A 25,802-nucleotide genomic window follows, 5' to 3' on the forward strand; every position below is an offset into this window, starting at 1 on the left:
ACAGTGCATACATAAATGTATCATATGCCCAAAATTTTGTTGGATATTTGGCACAGTTTCCCGTGCCTCCTCTGGTGTTAAAGAAACCGGTATTGTTGGTCTGGCCACAGGAGTTGGTCTAGGATTCTCCAGCATATCCCTTAATTCCGCCCAGCTGTAATTTAGGGGATGTTTCCTCGTCATGTGCCTATGCATGGTGTGATTACCATAACTGTATTTTTTGTCCGTCCCTCTGGACAATTGTTCCTTGCATATGAGGCAGGTGACATACCTCGCGTTGACTTTTTTTTGTCCACGAGGCATCGAAAAAAACTGCCAGATGAAACTGGCTTTCTTTCTGGAAACCCGGGGCAACTCTTCCAGGAATTGTGGTTCTTCTCCCTCCTCATCCATTTCTTCATCTTCCTCCTCAGTGTTGGTAATCACCTGGGGAGGTGGTCCTCTCTTCCCATGAGGAGGTGGAGGTGGTGGTGGGGGTCCACCAGCTGAAGCAACCAATGAAGCCATTTTCACACAAGCAAAATAGGTCTTCCAACAAGCAAAATAGGTCTTCCTCTCACAATGATGAAAGTCAGAGTGAGGAAAGAAGGAGGGGTTTTCATCATTTGGAAAAAACAATACTTCTCAACCAATGAAAAGTGTTATTTTTAGGTCACCTGACCTAGCCTTCCATAATTATGAAACGATAAGTGAAATGAACCAATGAAAAGTTTTATTAACAAGTCACATGACCTCTCACGCTCATGTTACGCGCTGCGGAACGCTCCCCGGTTAGCTTCCGGGTCGCTCCGCTTCGCGCCTCGGTCCGCGCCCCGGGACACTTCCGGGTGCGCTAACGCGATACGTCACAAGACGCATTTCGCGGCTACGCGATACGTCGCGCTTTCGCGCCGCGGATCGCTTCCGGGGAGCTGCGTTTCGCGCCTCGGTCCGCGCCCCGGGGCACTTCCGGGTGCGCTAACGCAGTACGTCATAAGACGCATTACGCGGCAACGCGATACCGTCACTATGTTGATTTCTTACCGGTTCGCGGACCGGATCGCGGAATCAAATTGAGCTAACGGGAAGCTTCCCGGTACGCGGACCGGGAGCGAAACAAAAAAAATATTTAAAAAAAATTATTAATAAACATATAAAATATAAATTTGGATTTAAAGAAGAATAAATTTTACAGCTATAGATATTAGCTTTTAAAAAACCAATGAAATTCATTGAAAAAACCATAGGTTATAGACCATATATAGTTAGGAATTAGCATTTACAAAACCTTGAAAATTCACTGAAAAAACCATAGGTTATAGACCATATATAGTTAGGAATTAGCATTTAAAAAACCTTATTTTATTCACACAAAACCAATGAAATTCCATATATAGTTAGTTGTACTAACTATATATCGCGCACCCGCAATCCACTGCTGATCATGTCACATATTACATCATTCATGACATGGTCAGTGACATCACTGATGACATCACTGATGACATCTCAAATGACATCACTGATGACATCACTGATGACATCTCAAATGACATCACTGATGACATCACTGATGACATCTCAAATGACATCACTGATGACATCACTGATGACAACATCCAGTGACTGTATTTTTCTGTAAAGTTAAAATATGTCTTACATATTGAAGAATGAGTGGATGTATAAGTGTCTGGATGAAGGATTTAGTAGGTGCATGACTGACTGTATGAGTGAGTGGTTAAATGTGTCTCATTGAGTGCATGGGTTAGTGACTAAACTGTCTTAATTTGTGCATCATTATGTCTGTTGTTCTGTAAACTGCTGCATGTGTTGATCAGTAGCTATATGAGTAACTATATGGGTTATTGATTGGTTGCCCAAGCATTTGTATGGGAAACTGAGAGTGTGTGTGGGTGGCTGGGAAGGTGTATGACTCTGTGCATAATGTATGGGTTCAAAAGTGCATGTGGAAACAGCTGTATGGGTGGTTGACTGTGTGCATGACTGTATTGGTGAGTGAATGGATATCTCAGTGCTACATGTCAAAGTAAGTACATATGTAAAACACAGTACATGTGAGAGTTGACATATATAAATAACTGTGCATAAGAGCCAGTGAATGTGTGAGTGGCTGTATGGATCATTGTGCTCTTGTATCCAGGATTGTATAAGTGAGTAAATATGTTTAGTATATGTTTGAATAAGTAAGGTGTGTTTAACTGTATAGTTAAGGAAATGGAGGTGTGATTGATTGTTTGCATGACTGACTAGGTGTGTGTGTAACTTCATGGACGAGTGACAATCTGCGAGTCTGTGTTTACACTGAGTGTATCTAAGGTTATATTAGAGTCTGAAGAGGTTCATCGTATTATCACATGAATGATGTCATCAGTGATGTGATCAGTAATGTCAAATGAGATGTCATCAGTGATGTCATTTGAGATGTCATTTGAGATGTCATCAGTGATGTCATCAGTGATGTCATTAGTGATGTCATTTGAGATGTCATCAGTGATGTCATCAGTGATGTCATTTGAGATGTCATCAGTGATGTCATCAGTGATGTCATTTGAGATGTCATCAGTGATGTCATCAGTGATGTCATTTGAGATGTCATCAGTGATGTCATCAGTGATGTCACTGACCATGTCATGAATGATGTAATATGTGACATGATCAGCAGTGGATTGCGGGTGCGCGATATATAGTTAGTACAACTAACTATATATGGAATTTCATTGGTTTTGTGTGAGTAAAATAAGGTTTTTTAAATGCTAATTCCTAACTATATATGGTCTATAACCTATGGTTTTTTCAGTGAATATATATATATATATATATAACATTTCTATGGCAAAATGAAACCCCTTATTTTGTTCCTTTTCAAATTAAATGTATTAAGTGTTACCACTTTATTCCAATCAAGATGACTTCAGGTGTGCCATACTTTTGTCATAAGTAAGACTGTTAGCGTTCTAGTTGTTCTTTTAAACACTCTGGGACATTCTGTCACTGGGCTATAGTTGGGCTACATCTGGCTGATATTTGGGCTACATTTGTTTTTTTTTGTCTCTGGCGGCCATCTTTGGGCTACATTGGGCTTCATTGGGCTTCATTGGGCTACATTGGGCTACATTTGGGCTCCAACATATATATAGCCCAATGTAGCCCAATATATATTTTTCAAAGTTAATTTTCGTAAAAACCACTGGAGCATATATCTTGAGACATAGCAAAGGCACATCGGGCTACCAGTCCCTACAATTTTGCCAAGTTTCGTGGAAATCCATTCAGCCGTTCGAGCTAAAAGTGAGTCCAACCGCCCTATGGAAAACTCAATGTTAAAAACACGTTTTGGGACCCCCCTTTTTTCTCGGCCCCCGCTTGACGAAACCCCCCCAAATTTTCAGGGGCTGCTCAGAAACAAAGTGTTCCATTTTCCAGAAAATTTCAGCCAATTCCGTCCTCAAACGCCAAAGTTATTCAACATAGAATTTTCAAAAATCCCATAGGAAAAAAATCCTAACTATATATACCTACTGGCGACCGCCAGTAGGTAATATATATATATATATATATATATATATATATATATATATATATATATATATATATGTACATTGCTTATTACTGTCCTAATTTATTTTCTTCTTTTTGCTGCCAGGAGGTTGATGATCAGAGTATTAGTGAAGACGTCGTTGGAAAGCGAACATCATTAATTTTCAAGCCTGGACCGAAGGCCACCAAGGTACTTCCATGTGGGTTAGCAGATTTACAACAATTTGACGCAACGCTCTGTAGCAAGTACCACTAGCTGTGCTGTGTCACATGGAGAGGGTAGGAATGTGCCATATCTACTAAGATATGGTGCATTCCTATCTCCCTCTGTGCTGGTGCACTTGTGGCTGCTGAGAGGCAACTTGCAAAGGTGCCTACTGTAGAGCCAGGATTGTTTTTGTGCAGGAAGGGACACCTCTGATGGATTCAACCCAGATCTGTGACTGGGGGTGAGTGTCTAAAAAATGTCAGCGCTCCGTCCATCATCTCATTGTGTTTGCAATGTGATGAATACCCACACCTGTGGGGAGGATGCCGAGTCCAGGTTTCCTGTAATAGAATCACGTCATGGGAATCCACAAAGTTGCCCCATTCGGGGTCGAATTTGTTTGGTGATCCCCGTGACAATCCATACCAAGACCCCTAGCTGCCGATAGGATACATTAATATGGATGTAATCGAGCCTATGCTCAGGGGTATCGCCCCTATCCTCATTTATGGTGGCAATACTACCACCTTCCCCCTTTAAGCCTTTACAAGATGGGGCCAGAGCAACATCAGTGTTAACAGGCGACCCAGACAAGGAGGGATACCTCAATTGCGATTTTGTCGCAGTGGAGCTGGGGGCTCATTTCACTATCATCCTGGGGTGACAATCCTCCATCCTGTAGTCATCCTTGACTACCCTCTTCTCCTGGGATCGCTAATACCCATATCTTTGGAACCGCCCCATTAGACTCATGGCCTATACCCTTGGGGAGTCTATATTTAATGGCAATGGTAGTATTGACAAGTGGGATGGTACAAGAGTTAATTGCCATCTCACTTTCTACTAAGGATCTATTAAAAAAGCTAACTTTAACTACATCTTTTAGCATCCCTGGCAATATGAGTCTTTCCGCTTTCTTAATGTCTTCACTTATGATGGGATAACAGTGCTGTGTTTCCCTGAGCCATTAGGTTGCCCTATTTTTAAGTGAGTCCGAATCCTGGCGACCTCCACAAGATAGATTGCCGCTTCTTCCTGGGCATATTTGTGGATGTGTAAACCCTCCTTCACCACTCCTCTTTCAAATAGTTGCCCAAGGCTTGACATGCAGGAGCAACCCTCATCTAATATCACCTCAACTCTTTCGGGCTCTCTACCAACCACCCAACCCGAGAATGTTCTCAATAAGCTACCAGCTTATCCCTATGGTCATTGTAGCCAAAACGACCTCTAGGAAAGTTGTGAAGAGCACGGCTGTAGCACTGAGGGAGAACATGGTGGGGCAGGTATGTAATGGGAGATGCTTTGTCAGGATCATGCCTCCTTGCTGGCCTGAGGTGAGTGGTGTAAGGGACCTCGTGAACATCAGCTGGTACTGTTGTGTGGGACCCTGGTGGATTGACTTTTCCACTGTTCACCCTCCCTTCTAAATCAGCAACCACCTTTCTCAGAGAGGCAACCTCCTCCCAGAGGGACTCAATAGTGACCTTTAGGCCAAACAATAAAGAGGAATATTCATAATTCTTGTCATTAGGGCCAATAAGTACTCACCCGATCACTCCATTTGCCTCCTCTGAAGGGCCTTGTATCTATTATGGCATTCAACTTGGACTACCTGTACTTCTACAGGAATGTCCAAGTGCTCACTACAAGCCACTAAAGGTTCTTGATCTAGTTCCGGAGTCCTACATCCTGACCCTTTGACACTACCCTCCGGAGTTTTTTTTAAACATCTGTGTGATTCGTTTTGCAGCCTTCTTGGTGGGGGGAGGGACAGGAGAGGGTTCCAACAGAGCCAAAGAATGGCTATCGGATTTATTGCGATTTGCAGATTGAGGGGAAAGCAAAATAGCTGATATATGTGCAATTTCGTGGCAATCCTTAAGTAGGGTCTCAATCCTATCCATTGCAGCAGAGCAAATAGCAACGGAGGGCTTTTTTTTTTAAAGGTCCGTACCCTGGGCTTTGTCCTGTAGTTTCCTTTTGCCCATAGCTCAACAAGCTTCACCGGTAAAGCTTGGAGAAAGGCACATGGGGTATACTGGTAATAGTTTACAAACTGTGTTAACCCAAGGAAGACCTAAATAACCACTGCGTTTTGTGAATTTGAGGTAAATTATTGATAGCCAGAAGCGCCGTAGGCATTTATATTTTCTTTTTTTTCTTTTAGTGGGTTATAGTTCTGAGTCCTGAAGAGAACCAAAAACACCCTCTGGTGCGTTGTAAATTGGGGGATTAAATCCCCTTGAGTCCTGAGGGTCCTTAGGGTCCAACTAGGGCATCTCCAGAACCCAGCAGAGACTCTGGGTCACCTCCAAAACCAGCAGAGACTCTAGGACACTCCACATCCAGCTGAGAATCTAGATCACCCTCAATAATAATAATAATAATTAGTTGTGGTTCCAAGCCCCCTACCAGCCTAGTCACCTGGGACATTTGTGCCATGACATATTATACCTCCATTATGCTACGTGTCCTGAACAGCCTATAGTGCCCTCGGGAAAACATAAAATACAAGAAATGTTAATCTAACTGTTCAAAATCATGCTGGCTTAACTTTGTGCTTCGTCCTTAGGTACCTGTCGAAGGCCTCGCCATCGTGCACCAGTTCCCATTTTCCTCAGGCCTACAGAGGATGTCAGTGGTCACACATGTGATTGGGGGTGACCAGTGTCTGGTCTTCATGAAAGGAGCACCAGAGAAGGTGATCAGCTACTGCAGACCTGAGACAGGTATTCAGAGACATGGAGTAAAAATAACTCTGCATTGAGCATTTACAACATTGGGAAACCTTGCAGGGTTCTCGGGTCCTTTCTCTATAAGTAGGAATAAAGGCCCCCAGGTGAGCAACTTTATAAAGTTCAATATTCTTACTATGCAGATTTGTGATTTTTTTTTAAATTCTTATAATATGTAACCCACTATAAATTATACACAGAAATGAGGAGAAATTTTTAAATTGAAATATGCTTTTTCTTCATGTGAAACCTCTCCTGTATTTTTACGGTTGGTGAACAGCGTTATAAATAGAACTGAGCTGAATAGTAATGTGGAAAGGTAACGCCTTGTCATGATCTTGCCTTATGGGCCCAGAACACCATTTAATTGCAGTTTAGAACAAGCATTGGCACATACAATCGTTCTGGCCTGGGCTAGACTGTGTGGTGCCAGCATATGAAATGCAAATTAAAATCATGCCCCCTGTTTGAGTGCAATTTGAACCATAAAACAAATTACAGATACAGCTGTTTTACTAGTGATTTTTTTAAATAACACATGTTAGAGATGGGGGTCTCTAGTTGTCAAAGGTATGCACTCTGCCCAAGTAGGGACAATCACTTTAGTCAGGGTAATTGTAGTACACACTAAAAGTTTACCTATGCCCAGCCTCTGGCACAGAGCATTCAGGCTAAACTAAAGAGGCAATGTGTAAAATATTTGTGCACACACAGTAACACAGTGCAAGCACCACAAACGTACTCCACACCCTTTTAGAAATTAGGCAATATTTATCTGAGTAAAACAAGATCAAAATGATAAAAATCAAACCTGAACAAGTCAAGTTATACTTTTTGCAAGCATACATCAACATGTAATGCTTATCAATAAATAGCTTCAACTGGAGTTATTTGGTCAAATCCAAAAGCACAGTCCCACAATGATGGAGCGTCTGTTGGGTGCAGGAGTCATGCAGACCCGCTGAAAAGTGCCTTGGATGTGTCGATGATGCATTGAGCAAAGGAGTGGATGCGTCACTATCGAAGGTGATAAGTCGGTTGTGATGTCAGTGACGTATCGATGCTCGAAGACGATAAGTTGTACCAAGAAGGTGATGCGTTGCTGTAGAGGTGATGCGTCAGTCACAGCTCATTTGAAGTGTCTAAAAACCTTTTTAATCTTCACTTCTGGCTACCGATAAATTTAACTCAAAATCAAGTGAATTTGAGGTAAATTATTGGTAGCCAGAAGCGACGTAGTCATGTATATTTTTGTATTTTTTTTCTTTTAGTGGGTAATAGTTCTGAGTCCTGAAGAGAACCAAGAACGCCCCCTGGTGCGTTGTAAATTGTAGGATTAAATCTCCGTGAGTCCTGTGGGTCCCTGGGGTACAACTAGCCCACCAGGTACCTCCAGAAAGCACCACAGAGCTGTGTTGCAGAGAGGTTTAAAAAGGGTGTCTCCTCACACCACCTCTTTGCAAGGCAGCCCTGCGGCGCATACTGAAGGTACCTGGTGGGCTAATTGGCCCCCAGGGGCCCCCAGTATTGAACAGGAATTAATTCCCCAACTTAAAACGCGCCACAGGGCACGTTTGCAGAGTATTGCTGGGAGTGGGCGGGGCCTCAGACACAATGCCGGTAATTCTTTTAAATCTCATTTTTTTAAGAAGGGGGCTGTATGGCCCCTCGTCTTTTTGTTTTTTTGTGGCCCTGGGGACCTCATCCCACAGGGCCTGACCCCCTTTAAAAAAGAAAAAAAAAAATCTGAACGGGAAGGGGGCCGTGTGGGCCCCCCTCCGGTGACCAATTCCGGCCCCGGGGACCCCATGCCCCAGGGTATGTCCACATGTATTTATTTTTTATAGAGGGGGGCTGCGTGCCCCCCCTCCTGGGACCTCCATTAGCCCCGGGGACCCCATCCCCCGGGTCTGGCCTTTATTATTTTTGTTAATACTTTTTTGGGGGGGGAGTGGGTGGCATGCCCCCCCCCCCACCAGGGAAACTTCTGGCCCCGGAGACCCCATCCCCCGGGACCTGGCCATTCTTTTTTTTAATTTATTTTTCAGAGGGGGGTCGAGTGGCCCCCCTCCTCAGGCCAATCGTGGCCCCCTGGGTCCCCATCCCCCGGGGCAGGCCAGCCTTTCTTTTTTTTTTTTAGGGGAGTGGGGCTGTGTGACCCTCCTCCCGGGCCACCTCTGGCCCCAGGGACACCCATCCCCGGGGCCGGCCCTATCTGTTGGGGACCGTGGGGGTTCGTCAATTCCCCCACGGTCCCGCCGGCTCCCCGCCTCCTATGGGAGCCGGCATTGCTTTTCCACAAGGGGAACTGCTAACATGCAGCTCCCCTTGCAGAAAAGCAATCTCGTTTGGATTTTGTAAGCGAGAGCAGCAAACCTGCTCTCGCTTACAAAATCCAAACAGTGTTTTGTATGACAGGGTGGGAGCCGCATGGCTCCCCCCTACCATAGCAAACAGCAGTGTTCTGGGGTGGGCACCCTGGTACACTGCAGGAGAAAGTGCTGGGGGGTGGTGGTCCCCAGGGCCATAAAGGGCTCCAGGAGGGGGGCCGCACGGCCCCCCTCCCACCTAGTACACAGCCCTGGCCCGGGCATTTGCATATTAGTGCCCCGGGGAGGTGGCGGTCCCTGGGGCGTGTGGGGGGTCGAGCCCCTGCGAATAATTACTAAAAGCCTCGGGTGGTGGTCCTCGGGGCTTGGGGGGGCCTTGGAGGCGCCCCACACAATAAAAAGGAAGCCTAGGGGGGGTTTGCAGGCCCCGGGGCTGCGGGGACCCCCATGGGCCCCGCATATATTTCTTAGCAATGCCACCGGGTCCTGGCCCACCCGGGGCCTCAATAAAATGAAGCGCGGGCTCTACCTAGTCACAAGATGGCTGCCAACACCTCCTTTACAAAATTTGAATCAATGTGTAAACTGTCAGTGCATAATTTGCAACCATTTTATACAAATTGATTCTTGGAACATCCAGCCCATATTACTCTGAATAACCAAGAAAATTGTCTGGAATTTATTTTACTAAATATGAGTATTTACTAAAGGGCACTCAATCTGAAATTAAAAATGAGTTATGTGACTGAATGGAATTGTGAAAATTTAAGTTCTAGTGATGGAAAAGAATGTTAATTTGTGATGTTTTTTCTTTGAGCAGTTCCTTCCAACTTTTCAAGTGAACTCCAGATTTACACCATGCAGGGGTTCCGGGTCATTGGTTTGGCGTACAAGGCTCTGCCATCGGAGATGCATCCTAAACTGCGCAGTTTAGCAAGGTAAGACAGTGAGTCCTCCATCCCACAAGCCCTTCAAGAAGAGGAGGTAAGTATTTCCCGACTGAAATATCAGACCTCAACAAGAGAAAGCAGAGATGATCTCATTGTAGTAAGTGGAAAAAATGCTAGACTAGTATTTAGTGGCCTTTTAGTTGACACTGATGACATGATATGACTATTGTATTTTGTTTGATCTCATTTCTCAAGAGATACTTCCAGTGCGACACATGGCCAGTTTATGGCTGTGGCCTCAGGATTACAAAAACATGTTAGGTCTATGCGAGTGCATGACTAAATGACTGAATGGGAAAGCTTGTATAGAAAAACATACGAAACTGAAACGCCTCAAGGGGCTTTCTGAGTGAATGTTCATGTTTTTAGAGGGCTTTTCTTAATTTGTAACCTGAATTTTAGTTTTTTCAACTCACAAAATGTGATTCCAAATAAATACCAATTGAGTATCTGGAAGGGATGTTATTTAGGTCCCCTTCAAAATACTGAATCAGTATATATCAATGTTTTGCAACCCAATCATATTCTGCATTCCTTCTATATTGATCGCCTGAAGGGGGAGAATTTGTAGTTAAATGGCTGCTTCAGGATGACGAGTACTAGCTTCATGATTACATTGAGAATGTGGGCAAGTAGATGGATGAAGCCAGAGGCTGCTGTCCCAGGTAATATTGAATACTTTGGTGGCATCCTGGGAATGTATTTGTTAGTATAGATTTGTAGGTGGGGAAGTGGAACTATCAAAGACGTCACATCTTTGGATGGTGAAGAGATTTAATTGCCTCTGCAGACCCAGAAGCTAAGAAATGCTACCCATGTACCAGTGTGGTTCTCCCGAAGCATCCTCGGGATATCATCCTCCTCCTCGATTAACACATTTTCATGCGGCAGGAGTGAAAAATTATTTTAAGAATGGTAAAGATGAAAGCAAGCTTGGAGGGGCTCACGAATGTACCCAAAGCAAGAGAAAAATTGAAGCAGGATACAAAATAGGGAAATAGCTGTGTATTGATTGTTGGGCTTGGGGGAGAAATAAGAGGATCAGAAGGGATGGCTGTGGCATTGAATCCTGAAAACAGAGTGGAAAATCAGATCCGGAGATTGGCTTGAAAGACAAATACTGGGGACTTTATTACATTGGTTGGTTTACAGTATCTTTGTCTTTTCTGTTTTCTTTGAAGGGGAGATGTTGAATCTAACTTGGAATTTCTTGGGCTACTGGTGATGGAAAACCAGCTGAAGCCGGAGACGAAGCCGGTGCTGCAGGAACTCTTGGAGGCGAGAATCAGGACAGTAATGGTGACAGGTATGTAAGATTACCACTGGGTCTCGGTGCATGCTGTTCTCATGGGTCACATCGAGTCGAGGATTTCTGAAACCTCTAATAAAGGGGGTAACCAAAAATGTAACTTGTCCACCCCCACAAGATAAGCATCTAGTCAAATATGTGAAACTCATTTTTTTAAAATATGATTTAAAGTCTTCTGTGTTACAATCTTGTAAATAGATTTAGCATGTTCTTCAACCCAAGTCCAACCTGCAAGTTATGTGAATTTTAATATTAATCACAAGAATTTGTTTTAAAAGGTTTATTTGCAAACACTAAAAAGTCACTAAGAATAACAAAATCTTAAAGCAAAGATAGGGGTCCACTCTGTCAGAGTGATATACTCTTCCAGTATAAAAAGTACTTGATTTTCTGAAAATAGCATCTGCAGTGGTGCTTTTCAACTATTTTAATACCTACACTAAACATGTCACATTCAGCAAGCGCTTGCAGTTCAGAAGTGGAGTTCTGCAGCAAGTATAAAAGTGTATTGTTAATATGGGCAGATCAAAAGAAATGAAGTCAAACTAAACAGACACAGTCACGCTTATTGTTTTATTGGCAGATCATGAATCCAGACTGGAGTTCCAGACTTTATTTTCTCCTAAACAAAATTATTATTTCTTTAGTATTTCTTAGACATTTGTGTTTTATCTTCATGATAGTGAACAACTGCATTATCAAAAGGCTTGACAATATTATCCTATTAATGTCCCCATGTCTTATCTGGCCAATCTGCTTTTTATATGAGGAATTGACTCTCCAGAAAAAAACCTTCCCTTTGTAGCCTCAAGGACTTGAGGGAGGTCTTAGAGTATTCTGTCTTAAGTCACAGGTCAGTTCAAGTCCCACCAATGTCTCAAATCTAAACCATTCCTAATAGTCTGATTTAAAATTTGATTGGCGTTTAATTTTTGTCTGCCAGGACATTATTTGATTTTCTGCCATAATTAGAGCTGTATGCCGCGCGCATAGCAGATTTACAACTTCTGTGTGGAATCTGAAAAAAATTCCACCCCTTGATTCCAGACTGGCCTTTTATGGAGTTTAGTCCACCAAGGATGCTGTTGATGAGGTGCTTGCAATTCGTAGACCTGTATTGAGGGTGTGCCATGCAGCGGCAGTTCTGAGGATGCTACGATGTGGATTCCAGCATTGCGGATGTGTCGGGCTGTGGCAGTGCCAATCCAGCTGCAAAGAGATATCACACTATGTTGGTTCTGCTTACAGGACCGCAGCTGGCCTGGTAAACCACCTTCAGGCCCGCTTCAAATGGTCCAGTACTGGGATGGCACCTCACTGGGGTCAAGACCCACTGATCGGGAGGCCAGCCAACTAGCCCTTGGAGTCACTCCAAGGTTCCAGATGCAGGTCTAGTCCTTTTTCTCAGGCAGCAGGGCAGCAGTGGCAGTCCTTCTTGCAGAGCAGCACAAAAGTCCTACTTAGTCTTCCACAGTTCCAGAGGTCTACTGCAGAGTTGGGTCTGAGGGTCCATTATTTATACCTCGTACCAGCTTTGACGTAGGAGAAGGTTCTGGAGGTTTTCATCCCCAGTGGTGTTTTGAAATGTTCTGCCTCCCTGCTCTGTCCCCAGCTTTTGTGGGTCAAAATACTAGTGTCAAACGCTTTGTGAATGTGCCCAGGCAGAGCTTTTGTTAAATGCAAGCATGGTAGGGACACCTCCTCCCCCTCAGTTTACCTACACACACCGGCTGCAATGACAGACCTGAGACATGTTAAGAAGGGTACTTAAATGGGTGGCACAAATAGTGCTGCAGGCCCACTAGTAGCATTTAATTTACAAGCCCTGGGTACATGTAGCATTTACATTTCAATATTCTGTCCTAGATATTTTTGTACAGCAATATTCTTTGAGTGAATATTTAATAATACAACCAGTATTTTGGAAATAATCCAGCTATAGAGCACAGTTTTAATGTGTGATCATAGCTGAGGACTATGTCCCTCTTTAAAATATACTTGTGGATATGGGCCTGACATGACTGTACATGGTATGTTAAATTTGAAATTAAAGTTTCTAAAAACAAAAATAACAAATGTGGCCACGTTCATAAACACAGCATTTGGGTGTTTGCTGTTGATGTTTAGGTACCTGCATGTGGTATTTAATAGATTACTGATGTATGTATTCCTCAGGTGACAACCTTCAGACGGCACTTACTGTTGCAAAACGTTCTGGAATGATCCCTAAGTCTAGCAGACATATCCTGGTCACTGCCTATGGGCCGGAAGGTTCCAGCCCAGCATCCATCACCCTACAAGTGGTGAATGATCAGAAGAGCAAGATGGACGGAGTAGAAGTAAGCAATGCCTTCTGGGTATGCCTATCATTAGCATGAGCGAGGAACGGCAAATGTTTTAGATAGAGTTGTTCTTCAGCTTTTTATAGCTTTTTATAGCTTCATCCCTCAGCCCGACACTGTTTAACATCTACATGGCCCGGCTCGCACAAGTCGCCCGGCAGCACGACCTCAAAATATTCTCCTACGCCAACGACACTCAACTGATCCTCTCCCTCACTAAGGACCCCCTCACCGCCAAATCGAACCTCCACGAAGGAATGAAGGCCGTCGCCAACTGGATGAAGATCAGCCGACTGAAGCTGAACTCGGACAAGACGGAGGTCCTCATACTCTGCTCCAACCCTTCAGCCTGGGATGACTCCTGGTGGCCTACGGCACTGGGAGCAGCCCCGACACCCAACGACCTGGGAGTCATCCTCAACTCAACACTCTCCATGACAAAGCAAGTCAACACAGTCTCCTCCTCCTGCTTCAACACCCTCTGCATGCTCCGCAAGATCTACAGGTGGATCCTGACAGATACAAGAAGAACAGTCACCCAGGCTCTCATCAGTAGCACACTCGACTATGGGTACGCCCTCTACGCTGGAGCTCCGGCCAAGCTCATCAAACGACTGCAAAGCATTCAAAACGCCTCTGCACGCCTGATCCTCGACGTACAACGCCACAGCCACATCACCCCCCACCTGAGAAACCTGCACTGGCTCCCCGTCAACTAGAGGGTTTCCTTCAAGCTCCTAATCCACGCACACTAGGCACCCAACAAGACCGGCCCAGCCTACCTCAACAGACAACTCTTCTTCTATATCCCCAACCGCCAGCTCCGTTCCGTGGACCTCGCCCTTGCCACCATCCCTCGCATCTGAAGAACAAACACCGGCGGCAGATCCTTCTCCCATCTTGCCGCCAAGACCTGGAACACCCTCCTACTGAGCCTACGACAGACCCAAGACCTGCTAACCTTCAGGAGGCTACTCAAGACCTGGCTGTTTGACCAGTAGCACCCCCCCTTTTTTTCCCCGAGCGCCTTGAGACCCTCTCGGGTAAGTAGTGCGCTCTACAAATTCTTGATTGATTGATATAGCTTGACAGATGGTTAAAACTTCCACTCTGTATTCTGAGTCTTTCTTATTGTTTTCCAGCATCCATGTTCATAATAAACACATCCTTCGCCAAGCAATCATTTACATTTAAATACATATAACAGATAGTAGACACTGGGTGTTAAAAGAAGGGAATACCCATGTGTTTGTGATCCCTAAAGTGAACCGTGCAAAGATTGTTGGCTTGCAGTGGCTGGCAAGTGGTGTTAAGTACATGTTGCATTTATCAGTTTCCCCAAACATCTCTTGAGAAAATTCTGTTGCTGTCTTCAGTGATGGCAGATTTGGAGCAGGGTCAGCACATCACGCTCATGTCCAACAGCTGAGCCCCCCCCCCATCCCTGAAGTTAATGATTTGTTAACATGTTTGTAAGTTGAAGTCACTAGTGTTATATATAATGAGCCCTTCATTGTTGGTACCGTGATTGTATCATGATTGCATGGGGCATCGCTCGTGGCTCCACCTTGCCCCAATTTCCGTTTAAGGGAGCTCACCATCACCACCACTCACACAGCCCACTGTCCTCTCTGTACTACCTCTGTGAGAGCAAATCCAGATGTGTTAATGAGCTCACCGGTGTCATTAGGGTGGCACAGAGCTGAGTAATATACCATAGTTGGTGGGGGCAATCAGCCAGAGCCTGTCTGCCTAAACTTGTTAGCAGAATAATATATGTAGAACTTGAAATATGTGAATTCTTAGAAAAGCAGAAAAAGGAAAAGTGAATGGCTTGGAAAATAAAGACAGACCCGAAGAATGTCCCACACCACACCAGTATTTTAATGGGAAGTTGCTTAGATGGGTACTTGGTCAATTTAATGATTTTGCCACAAGGTAGATTAGCGGTGTGGTACTTCAGATAAATTAACATTGAGTAAAACTATGGGTAAAACGATTTCTTTGTGGCTGTTCAGAGAGTTCTGCCTTTGTTGAAGGTTTCAATGGCTAATTGAGTGTCCGAGCAGCTTCCCGTACCCACTCTCCCTCGTCTGCACCATGAATGAGTTTCAATCTCTGTTATTTATCAGGAGGAGCTCAACTGAACCTAGGAGGAACTGTTCAATGAAGCAGTAATGGATGTCTCCCTCCTCTTCAGATCCTAGCAGAGCCTCTCTCTGGTGTAGATGTTGGGCGGGCCTTTAAAGGGTAACCATGCAACTATTGTTGCCCAATCCTCATAAGGTATATGCTTTGGGTATCAAAACAATCCCAAGTTTTCCTGGACTAGAAATCCAAAATGGTGAATACCTGTTCCAACTAAGAAGTGCTCTCTGCCGCAAACCGCCCCTACCACTGACCCTCCCTGTTCAGCCCCTGTGAGCTTTAAAGGAATTCTCCTGCTACCTACCACACTTCTTGTGGCCTCCTCTCAGTATGTCTCCTTTATGGCTGCTGGGTCTCCCTTATCAATGCAAAAGGTGTTTCTTTGATAATCCGATTTTAAACGTGTTACTGGTCTTTCTAGCCCAGGTTACCTACACAGTAAAACAAATACTTTTGTTTATAAATTCCAAATAAAAGTTAAAATGCAATATCACATTAAATGTTCCTTGGCTGAAGATAGCAGAAGCTGCAAGGAAAACATGAAGCTAAATCATATGTTGTAGAAGCAGTAAGGAAAATATAGCCCGGATCCTCCTTGAAAGACCTGTACTGTGATATGGGCGGTAGGGGTCAGGGATATAGTTGCAGCTACATACGAGAAAGTGTCATACTAGAGGGGCGCCAAAGACAATTTGGACATGAAAATACCCAACATTTTAGAAACAGCACATGTGCCTGGGCCTGGTGAGCAGCCTGCACCCAGTGTCGAGGTCATTATTCCAGATGTCCAGAGTAGACTTGTGGGGGCATGGAAAAGATGCATTTCCTTAGAATTATCCATATAATTAGGAGATTCAGACATGAGGCACTGCCAAGAGCACACTTAGGTCATGTGATGGGACAGTTTGTTTACAGATCTAAACTTCCTGGCCAGAGGACAGTGTCATAGGGCAAGTGAGCTTTGAGGAATGGTCTGATGGCACAATGTTCTTTGGAAGTGGACAGGGTTGATTTCCTTCCCAAAACCCTGGTGACCTTCCTCTTTTAAAATTGATGAATGTTTTTTAAAATTTATTAAAGAGCTCCTAGTCCTGCCATCAGTCTGCAGTGTCCTGCAGGAAGAGGGATATCACTTCATGTCATTACTTTCATTTGATGTTATTTCTACATGTGACCCATTAATAATGACAATTTTCTACATATGTTTTTGATTACAGGAGATGTTCCTTAGCAGTGACGAAAAATTCAGCCATGCGATGCAGTTGGGAAACTACTACTTTGCCATGGATGGAAAAACATATCAAGTTATACTACAACACTTCTACAGTCTCCTCCCAAAAGTAAGTTTTGAGATTTTCAATTAATTCTTCAAGGCATAATCTTAGAAAAAGATGTTTTCATATTTTCTTATATGTCAAATCTCCAAACGTAATAATATGCAGTAGAACCTAAGCCTAGCTTTAAGTTAACATAACACCTTTTTATACCTTTTGTAAAAAACACACAATACAAGTAGAATTCAATAGGCACATATACAAACTCAAATCTTTTTCTTTTGTTGATAAATGGTTTTATTCTTACAAACTCAGATATTATACAGTACAAGATCCTTTCTGAGTTAACCTATTATTTCTGATCAAAGCAGTTCCAATATCTAAAGATCTAATTTTGAATAAAGTGACTAGTGCTGCTGATAATTTTGTAGCTTGATATTTTCTTAAAATAGGACAAGGGACTTTTTCTCTCACTTTTAAAAACAATAGAACATCCTAGAAGAAATGATAATGTGTATAACTCTAAAATCACGTAGACAACACATATTTGAAATAATTGTATCTCTTTTTGTCACAATCCTGCCAATCACTCTCCGCTCCCCCGTAAATGTCGTAGATGTAAATCACCAAATGCGGACGACATCCACATCTTTTTTGAACGTCCGGAAGTTAAGATCTTACTGGAAAGATGTGGGAGACTCCTTATCGGATATCTTCGAAGTAAACATCAAGATCAACTTTCAGTTGGTGTTTTTTGGGGGTAATGGCTCTACTAACGTGGCTTTATCACTGATCCATAGGGGATTGCTGCTATACCCCATATTACTCGCTCGGAGGGAGATATATATAAAGTGGAAAGACTCTATCCCCCCGAACAGAGAAGACTGGCTTAAAGCCTTGCTCGATATGGCATGATTAGAGCAAGAAGGTAGCAAGGAAACACCGATTAACATTTGGCAACCTTTGTTAAGCTGGGGCCGGGATTTGCGATAGTTTTTTTGTTCGATAATAGTAATCTGAAGAGTGTTGGTCTTCCCCCGGATCCAATGATTACACCAAGCCCTCACTATCCAGGGCAGGTCGGGCTGACCTAGGCGAATGCAGTTAGCCGTGGGGCGCCCAGCTGTAAGATACGACAGCTTGTTAAATCTGCAGATGTCTTTTGGTGAGATGAGGACAAAAAAAAGAATTAACTTTTTTTTTTTAAACATTACTGCCAATCACAATCCTCATTCATAGAAATTGATCCCAGGTATATTTATTGAGACAAATAGGGAAAATGCCTTCAACTCCAATCCCTTGAAAGGAATTCATCAAAGATTTGTTGGAGAACAGATAATTATCTTTAATTTAATTGCTGTCTGTTGCCCTTTCACTCCGATATCGTTTTACTTTGGCCAGAAAAAGTGAGCTTTATGAGTGTAAAATGTCATCCCTTAAGGCAGAGTTGATAGAAAAATATAACTTTCACACAATGGGACATCTGACCAATTAAGTATGTGTTTCCTGGACATAACCAAAAGCATTGCACTGTCAGTAGTCTCAATTAACAAGAATAATAAACTTTAGGGCACACAATTGCAGCAGTAAAACCCAAGAAGAATAGCCCAGATCTAGTCTTAAGGCATGCATAATTAAATTAGCCAGAAATGCAAAAAGTCTTTTTGAGCACAGATTTTCTAGATGTTTCCAATTTACCCTGGCATTAGAGATCAATAGTTTGGTTCCATAAAGGGTTTGAGATAATAATTTTCCTATGAGAGCCTTATTTATTGGCTCTACCGAGAGGCCACCAAATCTGATATCAAACTTCTTAGGTGCGTTAGTGAGGTGAAGACCAAGGTTTTTGTAGACTCTGACCTGCTCAACTCAAGCATCTTCAGGAAACCAGGTAAACAAATTTGCCTGCTTTGCAAAGATTGGTGTCTTGGGGCCTGATTTAGATCTCGGCGGATGGGTTTCTCTGTCACAAGGGTGACCGATATCCCATCTGCCGGAATATAAATCCTATTATATCCTATGGGATTATATTTTGGTGGATGGGATATCCGTCACTGTTGAGGGGGGAGTAACCTGTACGCCGAGATCTAAATCAGCCTTTTTCTACATCGATTTATAATCTATTGACTTCACAGTATTCAGTGGGGACTTAGATTATTCTTTATAAACCCATTGGGGTGTAGACAATTAGTACTAGGTCATCCACATACATAAGACACAATATATGCCTTTCTCCTATTTTTAGGGAAAAATAATTATTGGGAAAAAAAAATAAGATATTTAGAAATAAAAAGGTTGAAAAGCAGAGGGTCTAAAATACACCCCAGTAGTGAATCTTTTTCTACTGAGATTTTTTCAGATGAATAAGAGTCCCATTCAAACCCATCTTCACACCTGAGAGTGTTGGTTAGGTCACAAATAGCAAATCATGGGGAACATTATAACCCTCCGCTTTGTTCCGGTCCACCATGTAGAAAGGAGCTTGGAGATCCACAAAAGAGCACCATAGGTTGCCAACTAATGTGATGCATCTCCTGGCTGCCCGACTGGAGAATCACAAAGTGGTCAATTGTAGAATTATGTTTCCTATAACCAGATTGTTCTCTTGGTATAATGCCAACATCAAATATCTAGGTTACAGTATGTATATAAAGGGTTTTTGAGTAAACTTAGACGAGATGTCAAGCAAAAAAATCTATCTATAATTTGCTGGATCACTTCATTTGCATTTTTTATGTATTTGTACTTTAAAGCCATCTCCAGGGTGAGATGGTCGATAACTACAAGGATAACTGCTTAAAATATTTAAAAAGTTTAAACTGATCCACTGGAACAAATGAATCGTCGATTAGAGCTAGTCACTTGCCATATTTGAATGTGGCTGCAGCTGGGCTGTCGCCTATGAAACAACCTCTAAGATTAATTAGATTGTGTTGAATTAGCCATTAGAACTTGATTACCTATAACAAAACTAAAGTCTATCACTAAAGCTGAGTTTGGCACTCCTTACATAGCTTCATTAAGATAACGTGACTTTTGTAAATTAAGTTTTAGATAGCAACAGAGGTACATGATACCCTTGCAGACAGGTGTCTGAGGCACAAATGGAACATCCAGGTGGTAGGAGCAGATCTCTGAATTACATAAACGCTGCTCCCTCTGCTTGTGTCTAGGATGACATGCGCTCTGTAGGAGCGTGATGGAGGCTGGTGACACTCTATAAACCCTTTGAACTGTTAAGCAATGACCTGTTTAAGTCTATCTCCATGGTAGTACTGCACCTCAAGTTTCATTCTAGTGGCTGAAATGCTGCACATTTAAGTTTGACCATGGACTATTTGCTCCAGCATCATAATGATAGTAATGAATTCACCTTAGATGCATGAATGCATAACTGCCAAGATCTGTCTGACTACACAAAATCTGTTGAGAGTGAAAAACAAGAAAAACACTCGATTTAAATGTTATCACAAAAAGAACAAACTAAGGGTTACTAAACTCTTTTTAAAAAGATGTATTTTGGTTTTGCAGAAATCCAACATGGCTGACGCTGACACTACTGGAGAGTGGAGTCAGCCGTCTAGACCTTTGAAGCGCGCGCCAAGCCAGGTGCTTAATGCGCCAGTTTAGAAAATGAACCGCGCACTTCAACTGTTCGCGTGACAAGGATAGTTAGGCATTTCAGTTGTTCCTGATACTTTGTATTTTGATATAATTTTGGCAACAGTAACATCCCTTTCGAGACTCGGGTCTTGTCTTCAGGTGAATTAGCAAGCGTCTTCCGTGTCCTGGATATTTCAACACGCATGCGCAACGTGGGACAAACGAATCTCCTCAGTGTAGATAGGACGGGTGTGCCGAGAAACATTCATCGTGTCAAGCTGCTGTATGTAATTAGTTCCTGGTGCTGCGGTGGTAAGAGGTGTCTATGACACCAGTTGGTGCTAACCAACCATTTTTCTTCTTGGTTAAATACCCCACAAGCAATAGTGGTTTAAAGTCGTTTTGGTACTTGATAGAGACTAAACAATAAGACGCAGCACAAACTCAACTACTACCAATTCCGTTGAATGCTATTAATAAGAGGTTTATTTGAATAGAGGTAATTTGAGTAACTATCTTAAAAAATACATAGAAGAGTTCCTTGAGTTTTGAAGTCCTGTTTATAGTATTTTACTTTTTCTCTGTAGATGCAGAAACTTTAATATACCGTATTTTCCTGCGTATAAGACGACTTTTTAACCCCTTAAAATGTTCTGGAAAGTCGGGGGTCGTCTTATACGCCGGGTACAAAATTTAAAGGTATGTTTTCAGGCGTTTTTTACATAGCGCGGACTTTACCCGAAGGTGTCGGAGCGCTTTACAGTAGGAACAGTATGGATACAAGAGGAACAATTATAAATGAACAAATTACAAAAGGAAACGTTAAGTTACATGGATCAAAAGTTACAATAGTGAGCAACCAAAATACATGAGGTAGCAATGGGTACATTCCTGGAGAAAAAAGTGATAAGTGTGCAGGTTACAAAAGCGTACAAAGTACGAGCCAACTATGCAGGACTGCGTTGGACTGCGCTGGAAGTGGGGGTAGTCTTATACGGCGAGTATAGCACGAAACCTACATTTTATCAAGCAGAGTAGGGGGTCGTCTTATACGCTGGGTCGTCTTATACGCCGGAAAATACGGTAACACAACCAATATAGAGAGAAGCAATGAACTGGTGAAAATTCGGTAAACAAAGTGTACAATAGACATAGCGAGATTGTAGTAATTACCTGACTGTGTTGTATGCATGCTTAAAGGTTCTTATCGTCCGCTACAGGCACAGCATACTGAATTGTACCAGCTCGACTGATCCAACCGTGTGTTCATCGCCTACAATCCAGACCAGGCTGTCTCTCTTTTTCTTTCCACTTCCCCTTTCCCCCGTGCTAGTGCAATGCCCAGAAGAATTCTAATATATTGGGTGACGAACTGGTAGGAGGCATTGGGTCCGCCTTCGACTCCTGTGGTTCCGGTCTTGGCCTTGACAATAGTTGGCCCTGGCTGGAAGGAAGCATTTGACATGCTGGTTGCATAGAGATTTCTGTAGCAGACTTTAAGCCCACTCAGTAATACATGTAATTATCATTAAAAAAAGTTATACATTATTTAGCATCAATAAGGATGTCTGCAAGTTTAATTCCAAGAAATGGGTGGTGTATGGAAATAAATACACAATCCTTCCAATAATTGTCCCCTCACTGAAGGCCACAATTGGACAGCTTCATGTCATGGATGCCTGAGCCAAAATTGCCCTCTAAGGATGATCACAATATGCTAATAATCCTCACCATTATTGTGGAGTTGCCAAACATGTGCACCCTCGCATCATGGGTGTGCATATTATGCCAAGAATCAATAGCATTATGACATGTGATATGCATGCTTATAACATTTGTTGGACTTGGCCCTTCTGGCAGGTTCACCCCTGAACTTTTTGCTTTTTATATGTGAGCTGGGGATGGTGATTCTTGGTTTCTGCGCACTTTTACTGTGTCCCAGTGGAAAGTGCGTGCGCACTCTGAGTGCGTGTGGTGAGATAGGCCTGCCCTCCCACAGGAATGCATGGGAAATGTATGTGTCCCTGGTAGTTCCTGATGCGTGGGGTGTGCAGGCTCGAGTCTGATATGTGCGGACTCGTGTGAATGAATGCTGTGCAATGGTGTGTGCAGCGTGTTTGTGTCTAATATGGAAGTGCCACTTCTAGAAGTGTGCCTGTCTGTGCTGTGAATGTGCTGGCTTGTGATTGGCTGGAGCTGGCTGGTGTGCCAGGCTCCATGAGTCATGATGATCTGCCCCGGTGGTGAGTGTTGAGATTAGAATGTGTGATGTGAGGGAGTGGTGCACCTGGGACCTGAATAGGGCTGGGCTTTCCCCGCACAATGCTGGCTCCGCCTCCTGTGGTGCATCTAATGTCCCTAGCCTGGCCAGCGAAAGGAAAGGGTGGTTGAGCACATCACAGTTCTCCAAAACCAGCTGCGACTGGTTTTTCCCCCACCCTGCACCCTGAGACAAAGGAATTCACTGTATAAAAAGGGGCTGTGTCCCCTTACAAAATGTTCTTGTTTCCAACTCGAATCTACCAGGGGCATGCTGCTGCTGGGGCCAAGGGGAAGGCTTGCCTCCCTGGACCCTGCCCAGCCCCTGGACTGCTGATGTCCTGGACTCCTGAAGGATTTTGTTGCTCACTTTTGGGCCCCTAGCGCTGGAGAGCGCTTTATTTTACACTAGCTCCTGGGAGCGCTTTATTTTTGCCCCTAAGCGCTTGGTAGCGCTTTTGTTCCACTTTCGCGGCTGCCCACGCCACATGTTGCCGGGTACCTGCTATTGATGTGGCCCCCAGCGAGTGCCCACCTCGCATTAATATTGATTTTGAGGGAGCCTACCCCTCGTTGTATCACCGAGTTCACCGCTGCTGGCCCGGGACCCCTCTTGATGTCCTCCCCGGGCCGCGCTGGGATTGGCTGCCGGCCCGGGATACCCCCGTGACGTCATTCCCCAGGCCGCGCCCTGATTGGCTGCCGGCCCGAGGAGATCCGGAAGTCCCGCCCCCTCCGCGGAGCGAGAAGAAGCAGGAAGCAGTGCCCAAGTGTAGCCGCTGTCCCCCCCCCCCCCCCCCGGGCTCCCTAGAGTGAGGGAGAGCCCCGGAGAGCGAGAGGAGGACGCGACGCCGGAGAGTCCCGAGGAGCGGGAGCTCTCCAGCCCAGCTGCCGCAAAGACCCGGTGAGTGCTTCAAGGGAGCGGGGGGGGCGTCGGGGCACATTGCCGGTGCCCGCCCCACCCCGCCAGTGCGAGGCCCATAGTGTTGGGAGGCCCGTGGGGCCTCACTTGAGTTCGAGTCCCCCAGGGAGGGACTCCAACGACCAGCCGGATTTGTTAAAGAGCCCAGAGAGGCTCCGGGGGCATTGCTTTGTTTTGGAGCCCACGAGAGGCTCAAACCGGCCTATTTTGTTTACGAGCCTTAGAGGCTCTTGGTGGCCATTTGTTCTCGAGTCCCCCGAGAGGGACTCCAACGTAGAAGGGGGCATGGTCCTTGCATAGGAGAGTGGCCCCGGAAAGCAGCGGGCCGCTCCCACTTGCCCCCAGTTATTCTAGAGTCCACGAGACTCACGAGTGTTCTTGGACAGAGCCTGCGGGGCTCCCACGTATTGGCCCCATCAGTTCTCCAGCTGCCCAGCACTTAGTGGGCAGCTGCGATGTTTAGGCCCCCCTGACATTGGGACACAGGGCGTACTAGCCCCCTGAGATGTCAGTTGGCCTAGGGACAGCCACAGGTTGTGGCTTACGTCATTTCTGCGAATTATTCTGTGCTGCACCTCTGAATGTGTTTTGATGCATCATGTGCCTTGTTCTTACACCGCTGAATGTATGTTTAGGCATCATGTGTTTTCCTTCCCTACACCTCTGAATGTTGTGAAGCATCGTGTGTAATATGTTCATGCTTATACCCCTAAAAGTATTGTGATACTTAGGTGGTTGTTCTTTCTAGTACAGGTGTTCCTAGTAAGGCCCTGCTTCCCTGCGTGACATTCTCCTAAGGTGGTTAGGGTTGCGTAGGTGGTACTTACCTATAACCAGTAGTTACTGCTTGTGTGCTCTATTTTCTATTTTGGTGCTAAAGGGATTATTCTATGTTCTACAAGTGCATATTCCTGGCAGTGGTCCCTGTGGCCCTGTCCTGTACATAATCCCCTGTAAATTCTGCGCGTGCCTGTTGGAACATTGTAAAGTGTGTGTTTCTATCTAATGTGTTTTGTAATACAAAGGCTATTTTTACATATACGTTGTGTGGAGTTTCCTTTGTGGTGGGCCTTGGGTGTTGTTGCTGGGTGCGCGCGCAAACACTTAACTCACATTGCCTCCGGGTTTAGCCTTACTGCTCGTGTCACGTTACCAAGGGGGTGAGAAGGGTTATCTTGGTGGGTAACTCCCTTGCCCTGACTTAGGAATGGTGGTTTCTGACTGACTTTGGCGCAAGCCTTAGCCAGCCGGAAATCCCATTTCTAACAGCATTGATGTCCATAATATTTTAAGATTAACCAACATTCTGCTGAGCGGGCATAAACTCATAAATGGGTGCAGGCATGTCATGGAAGCATGCCAATTTTTACCTATCATAATGCCCCAACCCCATGTTATGCTAGGGAGAGGCAGTGGTCATGAGATGCCATTAGTAGGTTAATATATTAGTGAGATCATTGGTAGGAGGGGTGTTTTAAGGCTTAAATATGGAGGCAGAACAGATTCTCAGGTACAGGTCAAGTAGTACTTATGCTGCACTCATCTCAAGAGACCATGAACCCCCTCTGTCAGGGCCTCATACAATCCATTCATGTACAGGGGTCTGATGAGTGGTAGGAATACAGTGGCAGAATCAGGAACAGAGTGCTGTAGGCAGAAGTACACAACGCCAGGCAGTACTCGGCACAGAGGAGCTCCATTAATGCTGCTGTGGTTGCCGAGTTAAAGGCTGGAGTCCATTCAAACTAAGGATACCTCCGAGAATAGTCTACTAATCTGTATCTCATTACAAGGGTCATTGCAAGGAGGACAGGAAGGCTCCCATTATTAAAAGGTATGGATATGCTACCGTCAGACTTGGAGCCAGGGGCGCGTACATTCCCCAAGACACCCCCAGGCAAGACTCTCCTCAGCCAATCCCAGTGCCGGGTGCAATCTGGGTGTTCCATGAGCCATTCTCAGGTAGTGCCTCTGTGTAAGCTGAAGGTTACAGGCTTGAATCCTGCCACATCTACTCAGCTTGTTCAGCTTTCTAAGTTTGATACAATAAGCATAACTGAGGAGTTAGATTACTGTTTATAGGTGTTATGAGAAATACAGATGATCCATTGTCTGTAGTAATTATTATTCGAAATTGAAACACTGGGATCCTGTTGCATTGCAAAGAGTAAATTGGTTTCCT

At 44.2% G+C, this 25,802-nt stretch overlaps 1 protein-coding gene across 1 annotated transcript in view; it reads left to right on the plus strand.

The window, feature by feature from the left end:
- Positions 1–25,802, plus strand: part of LOC144792080 (putative cation-transporting ATPase 13A4) — a 315,751-nt gene that overhangs the window by 196,327 nt on the left and 93,622 nt on the right. The window contains exons 13-18 of the mRNA XM_078666931.1: positions 3,644–3,727; positions 6,321–6,477; positions 9,634–9,751; positions 10,945–11,069; positions 13,248–13,411; positions 16,780–16,902. Coding sequence (XP_078523057.1) covers positions 3,644–3,727; positions 6,321–6,477; positions 9,634–9,751; positions 10,945–11,069; positions 13,248–13,411; positions 16,780–16,902 — 771 coding nt within the window. The remainder of the gene's footprint in view (positions 1–3,643; positions 3,728–6,320; positions 6,478–9,633; positions 9,752–10,944; positions 11,070–13,247; positions 13,412–16,779; positions 16,903–25,802) is intronic.

The sequence above is a fragment of the Lissotriton helveticus genome, chromosome 11 (assembly GCF_964261635.1).
Source record: "Lissotriton helveticus chromosome 11, aLisHel1.1, whole genome shotgun sequence".
Taxonomy (NCBI): Eukaryota; Metazoa; Chordata; class Amphibia; order Caudata; family Salamandridae; genus Lissotriton; species Lissotriton helveticus.